The sequence below is a fragment of the Neoarius graeffei genome, chromosome 2 (assembly GCF_027579695.1).
Source record: "Neoarius graeffei isolate fNeoGra1 chromosome 2, fNeoGra1.pri, whole genome shotgun sequence".
In the NCBI taxonomy this organism is placed as follows: Eukaryota; Metazoa; Chordata; class Actinopteri; order Siluriformes; family Ariidae; genus Neoarius; species Neoarius graeffei.
The window spans coordinates 24,128,513-24,144,079 of record NC_083570.1 but is presented as its reverse complement, the minus strand read 5'-3'; the positions used below and the strand labels follow the sequence as shown (position 1 = coordinate 24,144,079).

General features: G+C 44.1%; 1 protein-coding gene across 1 annotated transcript in view; it reads left to right on the top strand.

Annotated features, from left to right (window-relative positions):
- The first annotated feature begins 2,076 nt into the window (after positions 1–2,076).
- The window catches only part of LOC132869182 (uncharacterized), a 47,032-nt gene continuing 33,541 nt past the window's right edge, over positions 2,077–15,567 (top strand). Inside the window, exon 1 of the mRNA XM_060902519.1 lies at positions 2,077–2,389. Within this exon, the coding sequence (XP_060758502.1) occupies positions 2,077–2,389 (313 nt within the window). The remainder of the gene's footprint in view (positions 2,390–15,567) is intronic.

Genomic DNA, 15,567 nt, shown 5'->3' with positions numbered 1-15,567 from the left:
ACAGCACCGGGTGCTCCTCCCCCTCCACCACCTGTGACAGAACAGCCCCCAGCTCTCTGTCCAACATGTCTGTCTGCAAAATTAAAGTGAGAGAGAAGTCAGGGGAGTGTAAAAGTGGCTGCCCGCACAGTGCATTCTTTACTTTAGTGAATGCCTGTTGGCACTGCTCCATCCACTGGACCAGATCTGGTGTCCCCTTTTTAAGTGAGCTCAGTCAGCAGGCCAGAGACATCTGAATAGTTAGGCACAAACCTACAATAGTTGCCAGCCAGCCACAGGAACTCTTTTTTGGCCTTGGGCCATGGGTAGGTCCCAATGGAGGCGGCCTTGTCAATTTGGGGACGCACCTGCCCATGACCCAAGTGGAAGCCCAAATATCATACTTCCACCTGCCCAATCGCACACTTTTTCAGGTTAGATGTGAGCTGTGCATGTCTCAACCACTCATGAGGTGTATTAGGTGCTGCAGCCAGTCATCGCTAGATATAATGATATTGTCTAAATAGGCCACGGCATAGGCAGTATGAGGCACGGGCGATTGCTCTAAGACAACGAGGGAGGCTCAGCCTCCTCTAAAAATGATGAACATCGTGTAGGATGAATTGCGCTAGGCTTATGTTATAGCCGACCTTATAACATTGCTATTTCAGATCCAGAATCGTAGAAATATATGTGCTCAACCCAACTACAGTGCGAAATCATTCCGTTATAACTTTCCCCAGTTCGCCTAATGTGTGTGTGAGTTTTTCCCCCTCATGACAGCACGATGCAGCCCAGCCTCAGTGGATTGGGAGCTCTGTGCTTGTCAATCTCAAAATGCAAGACAATTATTGGACAAATACTGCGAAAACCCCCACCCACGGAGTCTCACGGACTCCCAGCCTCAGTGGACTTCAACGGCATTTGGGAGCTATGCGCTTTTCAATCTCAAAATGCAAGACAGTTATTGGACAAATACTGCGAAAATGCCCGCCCACGGACTCCGAGCCTCACATGGGAGGGACATGGCAGTTTCCGCGAGGAGACTGGTGATTGGTGAAAGCGGACGGATATTTTCTTTGATTGACAGCTCGTTTCAACTATAGACAGGCAGCGGTACAGTGTTGCCAGATTGGGCGGTTTTAAGTGCATTTTGGCGGGTTTTGAACATATTTTGGGCTGGATAACGTCAGCAGTATCTGGTAACATCAGTTCCGTCCCATGCGGATTCGCAAGTGCTGTGGTGTATTGTAAGAGCTCAGCTTACATTTCGATTTCATTCATTACATACGGTTTCTACCAGCTTTTTTAGTTTGTATATATTTTCATTGTAAATAAAGTGTAAATATAGTGTTGTCAAGTTTGCTATCTTAGTTCCAGAAATTTCATTTATTTGAGTGACTGAACTTGAACTTGAGGGGGCTAGTCAGCTAGCAAGAAAGCTGCGCACGGATGCCAAGCATTGCTGATTTAATTTTGGCGAAACCATTTGCCAGTCTTCCTTTCGAGGAAAAAATTAAAATTAAAGAGCAGGGTAGACCAACGCCTCAAATTGACTTGGTGAAAAAGGTAGGGAATAATACTCGTTCCTTTCAGCTCTCCTGGTACGAGAAAGTGAATTGGCTAACAGCAAGTGACCCACATCAACAACAGTAAATAGGCTACTTTAGTAATATGTCATGGATGGACCAAAAATATAGAATCTATTTAAAATGTTTATGCTGAGTATATTATATTGGAATATATATTTTTCTGGATATGAATTAAACACCGCTACAATTTGGAAAACATTTTTAAACAAAAACACAGCCGAGGTCAATTTTTAAACAACATGCCACAATTTTAATATATAAAATGTTAAAATATACCCCCCCCCCAACACTACCATCATGTATATTGGACAGTAGGCTAATGGGCCAAAAGAACCTGTTATTTCACAGTTTGTGACCCTGCCAACAATCAGCCAGATCAGAGGCAAGAGTATGGGCAAAACTGATGTGTTTTTTCTTTTAAAATCTGGAAATATCGTAACCGACCAGCCTCCCCTGTTTGAAAGACTACCAGCCGCCACTGGTATGAGGACAGAGGATTTTGCCCATGAGCCACTCTGGCCCAATCGAGGGTGGTATCTGGCTCATTGGGGATCCGAACCACTGCCCCCATCTCCAGTGCATGGCACTGATCCTGGAAATGCCCAGGTTCTCCACAGTGCCAGCACACCAGCCCAGGCTTCACTTCTGCACTGACGGTTCAGGGATCACTCAACTGGGAGGAGGAAAACACAGAAACACAAGGAGGGAGAGGGACACCATGAGTGCCTACCAATGTGAGCAGGTTCTGGAATGCCTGATGATCCTGCTGCTTGTCCTGCAGCAGGGCTTCAAAGCATTGCTCCTGTACTTGGCGGAGGGTGAGCAGTACTTGGTGCTGGTTTTGCTGGGCAGTGGCGAAAGCATGGACAAGGTCCTTGAAGGGTGAGGATTCCATACAGGCAGTTCTCTTCAGTGTTCCCGGGTTTTGGCACCAGTGTAACAGTCTCTGGTGTGGGGCGGAGCACTGGGACATGCAGGTTAATAGCAGGACAATTATTTTTTTCAGCTGTCAACACATGCTTTTACACATGTGCGCACATACATACAAACACAGTACGCAGGGAAGCTTTTTCCTCTTCTCAACTTCCTCCCTCCATCTCAGCCCTTGGTTGTCACTGCAGGATACACACACACGCACACCTGATTACACAGGTGTGATCATTTGGCCACTCACCTTCCCTCACCTTACTCTCCATTCAGAAATCAGCGCTTGACCACACCCCTGCTGCTACAATGACTTTCTATTGTATTATACAATATATTTAAAGGACATCTTTCGCACTTGGTGATATGTGATATGTCCTGTGCAGTGGCGGAACAACTGCACACAAGGCCCCGGGGCAAACCACCAATCAGGGCCCCCCATGGCGAAATTGCAAACAAACAAATTAGAAGGCTTGCGGTATATAGGCCGACTCAGGCTATATCTAACAAAAAGCAGTTTTTCAGAACATAGCCTTTGGACCTAGCCATGGTGAAATTGCAAACAAACAGAAGGCCTGTGGCATATAATCAGGCTATATTAGAACAGAACTTGCTCAAAGTTTTTTTTTTTATTATTATTATTTTATCATTTTTTAACAGGCCTACATAGCCTGTATTTTCCATTCATTTTTTATTATGTTCCAAATAGACACTAAACAACAACAACAACAACAAAAATCCAGCAATCCTGAATGATACACCCTCATTGTCTAAGCACGTCTTCAACTACAAAGCCAACACGGAAACCTGCGTTCGTCATTTAAAAGGCATTCGACGCGCCTTGTGCGCTGCAACATTGTCGACTATTTGAGGGATGTTAAGCGCTCTTGCTCGCTCATTCTCAATTGATAAAATGGCCAATCCACAGAGTCTTTCTTCACCCATTGCGCTCCTGAGATAATTTTTAATCAATTTTAATTTGGAGAACGCGCGCTCTGCTGTCGCAACTGAGATGGGGAGAGTGAGAAAAAGCAAGAAGGCCGTGCACACCTCACTAAATGTAGAAGTTACTGCTGGGATGATCTACTACCAGCAACCTAGCCAGGCTAAGCACAGATGTGTGTCTCGCTATCTGCTCCTTGAAACAAGCCCTAAATGACACTAGTTGACCAGGAAAGCTGGAGTCAATATCCCGACTATAGTGATCACACAGTCGACGGGCCACTTCATTTAGCTCCTCATCCTTGGCATGCTGGAGCGTATTTGGATGAATAGCCTCAAACAAATGAGCAGTCCGATTTAAACTGACAAACCCTTGTGACAGCTGCTGAATGATTACATCAAGGCATGCATAGAACACATTCACCCGAAAATAATGTTCTGCATTGGAAAGCCGACTGTCTTCGCTAAGGTGATCAAAGTGGCGCTTCACTTTTTTCAACCTGATGGCTACAAATTGCGTTTGACTGCCCCATTTCACAGCCAATGCCAGAGTGGAAGCCTTTGCCTTATCAAACTGCTCCCTGTACTCCCGTAGAGTTTGTACAGCGTTCTGCAATAATGCAGACACTTTGAGGTGATCAATGGTCTTCTCCTGCAGTAACTTTGAGATGGCATTAGTGCACTCCAAAATCTTTGTCTGAAGGCTGATTAAAAATATGAACTGAAATTTAGTAATGGCCTTTTTAAGTGCATCTGCCTCATCTTGTTCATTCGTTTTCTCACTTGTAAGTCAGAGCTTTAATGACGTCTCCATATCTGTACTTTAACGCAACAAGCGCATCATAGCGGGAGGACCAGCAGGTTGGGCAGAGGTGTTTCAAGGTTATGTCCCTGCTCTCTGGGCTCAATAAGTCACCAAGTAATGCCCATCTCTTAACACTGTTGGCAACCACATCATAAAACTGTCTAATCTCTGGGATAGTTTTGACAGAATCATTCAGTACCAAATTCAGACAATGAGCCGCACAGTGCACGTACAAAGCAAGGGGCTCCCGCTCTGCTATTCTCGCCATCATAACCCTGTCCACGGCATCTGGAGAGCTCTAAGCTATTCCCTTCAATGCAGCTAATAATTCGGCCCTCCAGTTCAGAAGTGGATGCGTTCACAATTATCTCGAATCCAAGAAAAGCCTCAACTATCCTGATTTCACAGGAGGTTTTTTTATTTTATTTTTTTAACCATGATAAGAATGTGTAGCAAAAATGAGAGCTATATAGGTCAACTAGTCTGTAATCATGTGAAAACTTGTAGGTTTCAAGGAATTTCCAATGAAATCGCCTAAGGCACATTTACTGGGAGGGCCTGAATGTCAAAGGTTGGGGCCCTGTATGGCTAGGGGGCAATGGCCCCACCCGCACCCCTTTAGCTCCGCCCCTGGTCCTGTGTCTGTGTGTCTGTATGTATAGCAAATGTACGTAGTTTTGATAATTTCTTAGAATTCCTATAGTTTCTGGTTTTTGTATTTACTCCCTGCAAAAAGTCATTGGTTGCAAGTGATAAAGGGTTCTTGTTGAGAGAGAGGACCTTTGCTTGTGTTCTGGTAGAATGACTTGGTTTTGAGGCATGTATGAAGTGTTTCTTGAATTATTGTACATTTTACAGAACTCTTACAGTCACGATATTATTGAATTTATCTTCAAGAATGCATATTAGTGTAAGAGGAAAGTTATTTTCCTGTATCTTGTATGTCAGTTCTTCATTCTCTTCTGGACTGTAAACAGACTTGTGTGAATTTCACACCTTTTTCTGCTGTTCTTCTGTCAGTAACCACCATCTTCACTTCCTGCATTATGCCTGAGTGACAGGTTTTTTTTATATTTACTTAAATGCATTACTCAATAATGTGTTCACATTTTCAAAACTCTGAGGAAACCTGCGGTTTCAATTTTTTTTTCACTCAAACTCAACCTTCAGCAGAACTGTGTATCTCCAGATAATTTTTTACATGTTTACATCCTGTTTTCAAAACTGATCAATACAAGTTTAAAACCAGTGTTACTTATAATAATAATAATAAGAAGAAGAAGTAGAAGAAGAAGAAGAAGAAGAATTGGATAAATAGATAGAGCCGAATTAATTTTACAATGACATGAAACATTAAAACCAAACTCGTTCAAATGTACAGTGAGAGAAAATCTACATAACGCACTTGACATAATGATCTAAAAGAAGTCAACATGGAAAGCATCATAACGCATTATAGAATGATGCTTTATGGGGAATCATTTAATTTTGTCCTTTTATTAATGAGTTAGGTGACACGGTGGTGCAGTGGTTAGCACTGTTGCCTCACAGCAAGAAGGGTCTGGGTTTGAGCCCAGTGGCTGATGGGGGCCTTTCTGTGTGGACTTTGTACTTGTATTTGCATGGGGGTCCTCTGGTTGCCACCACAGTCCAAAGACATGCAGTTCAGTTAACGGACTACTCGAAATTGCTAATAGGTGTGAATGGTTTTTTTGTCTGGGGAAGCTGTTACAGGCTTAGGAAACCTTGTATCTTTATTTGACAAATAAGCATGAAGTTCTTTATTTAGCTGTAACCACTCAGCAAGAACTAGCCCTGTGCAGGGACCTATTTAATGGCATGCAAATGTTGGTCATTGGAGTATTCTTCCTGGCTGTAAATGACAATAAACCTATTCCTCTGGGGCCAACTGCATCTCTGTGAGGATCTGTCTTTTTTTTTTTTTAAATATAGATTCTGTGCATGCCACAACATATGTTAACTGACACTGTGAGAAAGAGGAAGTAGCTGTTCAGTCCTTATGCTGCCCTGGACACAGTCATGTAGTCACTCTGGCAGGCTGAATGTCTCACAGTGGCTCCAACATGAGAACACACAACTGTGGCATCATTCGTGAAATGTATTTACCCCTCAAAGATTATCTTCATGCCAACATGTAATATCCTCTCTCTTTCTCATAGATAGATAGATAGATAGATAGATAGATAGATAGATAGATAGATAGATAGATAGATAGATAATGTGTGTTTGTGTGTATGTAAGTATGTGTGTGTGTGTGTGTGTGTGTGTGTGTGTGTATATAAAATGTTACCAACTGTCAATAAATAATGAAATAAGACCGTATATCATTGAGCATGGAATATTACACAGTATACCCATTGCATGGCACAATGTTGGTTAAATGATGCTGTGAGAAAGTGGAAGTCACTATATTCTCCCATCAGTCCCCATGCTGCCCTGGCCACAGTCATGTGGTTATTGTGACATGCTGAGTGTCTCACAGTGGGTCTGAAGTACTGTGAGAATGCTCGATATGTACCTGTATGCAAGTATGGTTTTATGAACATTCAGATAACTGCCAGAGGATACCTTCTTGTAAAGTCAAGACAAGTCAACTTTATTTGTATTGCATATTTTTTACAATGGACATTGTTGCAAAGCAACTTTACAGAACATTAAAGACGTTAAACATGTGCTATTTTTATCTCTAATAAATTTATTTATCTATCCCTGATGAGCAAACCTATGGCAATGGGGGCAAGGGAAACACTCCCTCAGATGACATGAAGAAGAAACCTCGAGAGGAACCAGACTCAAAAGGGAACCCGTCCTCATCTGGGTGATAACAGATAGCGTAATTATACTTGCTTTTATAACTGTGCCCTATATCATCACAAAGTACAACTGTGTCACCAGGAAATTCAATATAGTTTAAGCATGAACTCAGTTTTGTTGAAATTATCAACTGTTTATTGATGGAGACTTGAGTGCAAAACTGTTCATGATAACTGCAGTCCTAAAGTTATAATGGCAATTGTAGTCCTCAGCCATCATAGCAAAACTGTAATTGTTCAGAGCCATCTTCCAAGTGCAACTTTCAACTGCCCATATGGGGCCATCCTCCACAGGAGCAATGTGATGAGACATGAGGCAGACGTAGGGCATCAGGATGGATCAGGCAGGTCCGAAAAGCAGAAGAGGCCAGCATCACTGGTGTCTCAGTATTGACCTGTAACTCAGCAGAGAGAGATAGACAGAGGGAGAGATGGGGGGGGGACACAGGTTGTAAGGTAGCCCAGTGTTACCTAACAGTTAAGAACAGTATACATTTTGTACTAAGTGCAAGCAGGGACTCTGGCAAGACTAACTATGACAGCATAACTAAAAGGGGAGAGCCAGAAGGTAACACAGACATGAGGGAGTCCTGGGAAATAAAGCAATCAGCCACTCCACCATCAACAAACCCGAGTGAGCATGTGTGTGTGTATGGGGGGGCTGGCGACAGCATCCATACATCCCAGTTTACTGAAACACTCTATGCCTAAGGACCCTCCAGATCTACTCATTTACCAAATTGTGTATATATATATTGCTGTCAAGCAATTAAAATATTTAATCGCAATTAATGTCGCGACTGTCATAGTTAACTCGCGATTAATCGCAATTTAATCACACATTTTTGTCACATGAAAAACCATTGTAATTCTCTTATCAGCATAAAAAAGTGAATGGGCTTGCTCACCGTTCGAACTACGGGGGTACTCGGGGGATCCGAGATCCCCTGAAACAGACATGAGATCCCTTGAAAACGTGATTTGGGAAATGTTGGGGGGTCTCTAAAATATTGGCAAAATGATGTTTATTGACATAGCAATCGTGTGTAATGGGAAGCATTTGCATATCCGAAGTGAGCGCGCGATGGAGATCCGCGCTCTGAGACAAGCACAAGCACCCCCCCAAGGGAAAAAAAAGGGACCCCCCCAAAAATATCGGCATAGTTCGAACACTGGTTGTACCAATGTTTTTTTAAATTTTTTATTGCAGAGCATAACACGTCTTGTCACAGCCACTGCAAAGTGGGGCTGGAGCCGCTGATGGGAAAACAAAACCTAAGCCGAGCACCGTGGCTCTTCGGGGGAGGGCAGAGGACTCTGGCTGTGCGGGGCGTGGCATCATGTCACAGATCGTTAATCTCGCGATAAAAAAATTATCGCCATTAAAATTGAGTCAAGTTAACGCATTAATAACGCGACATTTTTGACAGCACTAATATATATATATATATATATATATATATATATATATATATATATATATACACAACCCCGATTCCAAAAAAGTTGGGACAAAGTACAAATTGTAAATAAAAATGGAATGCAATAATTTACAAATCTCAAAAACTGATATTGTATTCACAATTGTTAGGACTGGGACTGTTTTGGCCTCTAGATGCCGCTGTTATTTCCTTTTCTTGTCATGTTTGTTTTGGCCTCTAGAGGCCGCCACTGTTCCTGTGTTTTGTGTTTGTGTTGATTGCCTGTTTGTCTTCATTATTGTCACCTGTGTTCTATTTATTGTGTGTATAAATACCCCTCTGTTTGTTCCCTTGTCACGGAGTCTTTTTCCTTTGCTATGCTGTTAGTGCTAGTTCCCTCTGTCCCATGTACCTTGCCTGTGTCTTTGTATTCTTGGTTTTTGCTTCTTTCTTTTGGACTTTGTGGATTTTGTTTTGACCTTTTGATCTTCTGAGCGTTTGAGTTTTTGCCTCTTCTTTTCTTAGTTGGATTTTGGACTTTGACTCTTTGGATTTTTTGTTTTTTGTACATCTTCTGAGCTTTTGGATTATCCTTTTGTTTTTTCCTTTGGACTGTATATAGTGTAAATAAACTGTTTTGGATACTCTACTTTCGCCTCACGCCTCTGTACTTGAGTCATCCCCCTGGTAGCCTAGTGGGGGTTTGCTGGATTATCACGCCAGTGACCTGGGTTTGAATCCCAGCAAAATCCTAACAGAAAGACTCCGTCCCTAACCGACTCAGCAGAGTCTGCTTCAACTGTCTACCTGGCCAACCTTCAGGGAATTATGGCAGCTCCGACACACTTCGGAGTGACCATGGATGCTCATGGACAAATGCTCACAAGCCAACGTGAGGCCCTTGCTCACCATGAGGTACTGCTTCAGCAAATTGGGAAAACTCTGGCACAGCTGACACCTTTGCCTGCATCTCCGTATCCAACAGGGAGACGAGTGGAAGACTGCCTTTAACACCCCTTCTGGGCACTATGAATACCAGGTGATGCCCTTCGGGCTCACCAACGCACCTGCTGTTTTTCAGGCCCTAATCAACAACATCTTGAGGGACATGATTAACCTGTACGTTTTTGTCTATCTCGACGACATCCTTATCTTTTCCAAGACCATGCAGGAGCACCGCCACCATGTCCGCCAGGTTCTCCAGAGGCTGCTACAGAACAATCTGTTCGCCAAGGCCCAGAAATGCGAATTTCATGTTCCCGAGGTCTCTTTTCTGGGTTTTATTGTACGGACAGGCCAACTCCAAATGGACCCAGCCAAGACCCTGGCCGTCCGGGACTGGCCCACTCCCAAGTCCGTCAAAGAGGTTCAGTGGTTCTTAGGATTTGCTAACTTCTACCGCAAGTTTATCCGGAACTTTAGTTCTGTAGCAGCACCCATGTCGGACCTCACCAAAGGGACAGGTGGATCTTATGTCTGGTCTCCTCAGGCGGAAAAGGCGTTCAAAGACCTCAAGCACCGCTTCTGCACGGCACCCATTCTGGTCCTCCCGGACACCTCCCAACCATTCATCGTGGAGGTGGACGCCTCGGACAGTGGTGTCGGCGCGGTGCTCTCTCAACGTTCGGAAGAAAGCTGCACCCTGTGTTTACTTCTCCCACCGCCTGAGTCCTGCGGAGTCCCGGTACGATGTGGGGGATCGAGAACTGCTAGCGGTCAAACTGGCCCTTGAGGAGTGGAGGCACTGGCTGGAGAGAGCGCAACATCCATTCCTGGTTTGGACGGACCACAAGAACCTGGAGTACCTCCAGCAAGCCAAGAGACTGAACCCACGACAGGCTAGGTGGGCCCTGTTTTTCAGTCGGTTTGACTTCACCCTCTCGTACCGCCCCGGCTCCAAGAACACCAAACCTGACGCACTGTCCAGGCTGTTCTCTGCCACTAACAGGGAGAGTGAAGTCGGGCCTATTATCCCTGTATCCCGGATTGTGGCCCCTGTCCGCTGGGGTATTGAGGAGGCCGTCCAACGAGCCCAACACCAGGACCCCGGTCCTGGGACGGGGCCACCGGGCCGCTTGTACGTCCCACATCAAGCCCGGGCCAATCTCCAGTGGGGTCACTCTTCCCCTCTCACTGCCCACCCGGGAGCTCGGAGGACCCTGGACTTCCTGAAAAGACGCTTCTGGTGGCCTAACATGGAGAAGGAAGTAAGGTCATTTGTCCTGTCCTGTGAGGTCTGCACCAGAACCAAGAACCCGCGACAGCGTCCCCAGGGTCTCCTGCATCCTCTGACCATTCCCCGGCGTCCCTGGTCCCACATGGCAGTTGATTTCATCACGGGTCTCCCTGAGTCACAAGGTAACACTGTCATATTGGTCATAGTTGACAGATTCTCCAAGGCCTGCCGCTTTTTACCACTGTGCAAGCTCCCTTCTGCTCTTGAAACTGCCAAACTATTATTCACTCATGTCTTCCGAGTCTTTGGTCTCCCGCAGGACATCGTCTCAGACCGAGGGCCCCAGTTCTCCTCCCAAGTGTGGCACGGGTTCTGCAAGGTCATTGGAGCCACTGCCAGCCTCTCCTCTGGGTTTCACCCACAGTCCAATGGCCAGACGGAGAGGCTCAACCAGGACCTGGAAACCACCCTGCAAGGCCTGGCTAGGGATAACCTGACATCGTGGAGCACCTGGCTGCCATGGGCAGAGTACGCCCACAACACCCTGCAGTCATCGGCCATCAAGCTGTCGCCATTCCAGTGCCAATTCGGGTTCCAGCCACCTCTGTTCCCGGACCAGGAGGAGGACACGGGGGTGCCCTCGGTCAACCAATATGTGAGACGGTGTCGCAAGACCTGGAGCAAGGTCAGGAAGACCCTCATCCAGACCTCCAGAACCAACCAGACTCAGGCCAACCGCCATAGAAGACCTGCCCATGCTTTCCGCCCTGGGCAGCGGGTTTGGCTGTCCACTAAGGACCTTCCGCTGTGGGTGGAGAACCGCAAGCTTGCTCCTCGCTACATTGGTCCCTTCAAGGTGGTGCACAGGGTGAACCCTGTCGCCTACCGGCTCCAGTTGCCCCGGACTCTGAGGATCAACCCCACATTCGATGTTTCCCTGTTGCGGCCCGTACTGACGTCCACGTATGCCCCTGCCCCTAGGAACCCCACACCCCCCCGCATCTTCCAGGGTCAGACTGTGTTCACCGTGCATTGCCTGCTTGACTCCCGCCGGGTCCGCGGCGGGCTTCAATATCTAGTAGATTGGGAGGGCTATGGCCCTGAGGAACGCTGTTGGGTCCCCGCCTGGGACATTCGAGATAAAGGACTTTGTCGGGACTTCCATTCGGCCCATCTGGATCGCCCTGGGAATGTCAGGAGACGCTCCTGGGGGGGGGGGGGGGGGGGTCCTGTTAGGACTGGGACTGTTTTGGCCTCTAGAGGCCGCTGTTATTTCCTTTTCTTGTCATGTTTGTTTTGGCCTCTAGAGGCCGCCACTGTTCCTGTGTTTTGTGTTTGTGTTGATTGCCTGTTTGTCTTCATTATTGTCACCTGTGTTCTATTTATTGTGTGTATAAATACCCCTCTGTTTGTTCCCTTGTCACAGAGTCTTTTTCCTTTGCTATGCTGTTAGTGCTAATTCCCTCTGTCCCATGTACCTTGCCTGTGTCTTTGTATTCTTGGTTTTTGCTTCTTTCTTTTGGACTTTGTGGATTTTGTTTTGACCTTTTGATCTTCTGAGCATTTGAGTTTTTGCCTCTTCTTTTCTTAGTTGGATTTTGGACTTTGACCCTTTGGATTTTTTGTATTTTGTACATCTTCTGAGCTTTTGGATTATCCTTTTGTTTTTTTCCTTTGGACTGTATATAGTGTAAATAAACTGTTTTTGATACTTTACTTTTGCCTCACGCCTCAGCACTTCAGTCATCCCCCTGGTGGCCTAGTGGGGGTTTGCTGGATTATCATGCCAGCAACCCAGGTTCGAATCCCAGCAAAACCCTAACAGCAATAGAACATAGACAACATGTCGAAAGTGAGACATTTTGAAATTTCATGCCAAACATTGGCTCATTTGAAATATCATGACCGCAACACATCTCAAAAAAGTTGGGACAGGGGCAATAAGAGGCTGGAAAAGTTAAAGGTACAAAAAAGGAACAGCTGGAGGACCAAATTGCAACTCATTAGGTCAATTGGCAATAGGTCATTAACATGACTGGGTATAAAAAGAGCATCTTGGAGTGGCAGCGGCTCTCAGAAGTAAAGATGGGAAGAGGATCACCAATCGCCCTAATTCTGTGCCGACAAATAGTGGAGCAATATCAGAAAGGAGTTTGACAGTGTAAAATTGCAAAGAGTTTGAACATATCATCATCTACAGTGCATAATATCATCAAAAGATTCAGAGAATCTGGAAGAATCTCTGTGCGTAAGGGTCAAGGCCAGAAAACCATACTGGGTGCCCGTGATATTCGGGCCCTTAGACAGCACTGCATCACATACAGGCATGCTTCTGTATTGGAAATCACAAAATGGGCTCAGGAATATTTCCAGAGCACATTATCTGTGAACACAATTCACCGTGCCATCTGCCGTTGGCAACTAAAACTCTATAGTTCAAAGAAGAAGCCGTATCTAAACATGATCCAGAAGCGCAGACGTCTTCTCTGGGCCAAGGCTCATTTAAAATGGACTGTGGCAAAGTGGAAAACTGTTCTGTGGTCAGACGAATCAAAATTTGAAGTTCTTTATGGAAATCAGGGACGCCGTGTCATTCGGACTAAAGAGGAGAAGGACGACCCAAGTTTTTATCAGCGCTCAGTTCAGAAGCCTGCATCTCTGATGGTATGGGGTTGCATTAGTGCATGTGGCATGGGCAGCTTACACATCTGAAAAGACACCATCAATGCTAAAAGGTATATCCAGGTTCTAGAGCAACATATGCTCCCATCCAGATGACGTCTCTTTTTAAGGGAAGACCTTGTATTTTCCAACATGACAATGCCAAACCACATACTGCATCAATTACAGCATCATGGCTGCGTAGAAGAAGGGTCCGGGTACTGAACTGGCCAGCCTGCAGTCCAGATCTTTCACCCATAGAAAACATTTGGCGCATCATAAAACAGAAGATACGACAAAAAAGACCTAAGACATTTGAACAACTAGAATCCTACATTAGACAAGAATGGGTTAACATTCCTATCCCTAAACTTGAGCAACTTGTCTCCTCAGTCCCCAGACATTTGCAAACTGTTGTAAAGAGAAAAGGGGATGTCTCACAGTGGTAAACATGGCCTTGTCCACCTTTTTTGAGATGTGTTATTGTCATGAAATTTAAAATCACCTAATTTTTCCCTTTAAATGATACATTTTCTCAGTTTAAACACTTGATATGTCATCTATGTTCTATTCTGAATAAAATATGGAATTTTGAAACTTCCACATCATTGCATTCCGTTTTTATTCACAATTTGTACTTTGTCCCAACTTTTTTGGAATCGGGGTTGTGTATATATATATATATATATATATATATATATATATATATATATATATATATATACCGTATTTATCCTTATAGAAGCGCCCTCCCTATTTGACGTGCCTCCACGATTTTCAGAGCTAGAATAGTATTTACCAACCATTTTCTTCATTTAACAAACTTTAAATCCAACAAACCACAACAGAGACGTTCAATTTCACCGCTGATTTTTTTTACCAGAAATCGCGTTAGTAAACATGGACAGTATAAAATACAGACATTCACTCTGCTGCAGATATCAATACGGGTGGAGACATACCTTTTGTTTGCACCACTCTTGTACATGTTTACGGTGAACATTAAATGTTTTTGCAGCTAAGTGTTTGCCTTTCTGTTCTGCCAGTTCTACAACCTTTAACTTAAAACTAGCGGTGAAGGATCGTTTTGAGGACAACATTTTGTTTTCTGAGCTCATAAACATCAACGATGACGTGAATTGTGACGTCACTACAAATAGTTTACTTACCAATGTTATCCTTATAAGCGAGCTGGACATTGTTTAATTGACTTTTTGGACATATAACTGTATTTTCATGTGTTTGAAAATAAATGTTTTAAATTCCGATGATTTTGTCATGTTCGATTTTTGTCATTTAAGGGTCGAAATTGATGCTCCCCCTTCATGTTTTGCATCGCGCCCGGGCGCGTTTATTAGGATAAATACGGTATATATATATATATATATATATATATATATATATATATATATATATATATATTTCTCAGCCTAGACTTAAAGACTGAGACTGTGTCTGATTCACAAGCACTACTTGGAAGGCTATTCCATAATTGTGGAGCTTTGTAAGAAACGGCTCTGCCCCCTGATGTAGCCTTCACTATATGAGGTACCAACAGATAGCCCACACCTTTTGATCTAAGTAGGTGTGGCAGGTTATATAGGACCAGAAGTTTGGTCAGGTACTGTGGCCAAAACTATTCAGTGCTTTCAAGGTCAATAGTAGTACTTTATAATCAATACGAAATTTGATTGGGAGCCAATGCAAAGTGGATAAGATAGGGGTGATGTGGTCATATCTTCTAGTACTAGTAAGGACTCTTGCTACTGTATTTTGAACTAACTAAAGCTTGTTTATGCATTTGTTGGAACATCCAGACAGTAAGGCATTACAATAATCCAACCTAAAAGTAACAAAAGCATGAACTAGTTTTTCTGCATCATGTAGTGATATAATATTTCTTATCTTAGCAATATTTCTGAGATGAAAGAAAGCTATCATCATAATGTTATTGATATGAGTTTCAAACAAAAGACTGGAGTCAATGATCACACTTAGGTCTTTTACTGCTGCACATGAAGAAACAGGAAGGCCACCCAGAGTTACTACGTCATCATAAAACCTACTTCTAGCTAAGTACAAGTACTTCTGTCTTGTCAGAGTTAAGTAGAAGGAAGTTAATAAGCATCCAGTGACTGATGTCCTTTACACATTCCTCAGTTTTATGAAGCTGGTGTCTCTCATCTGATTTGCAGAAATGTACAACTGTGTGTCATCAGCATAACAGTGGAAG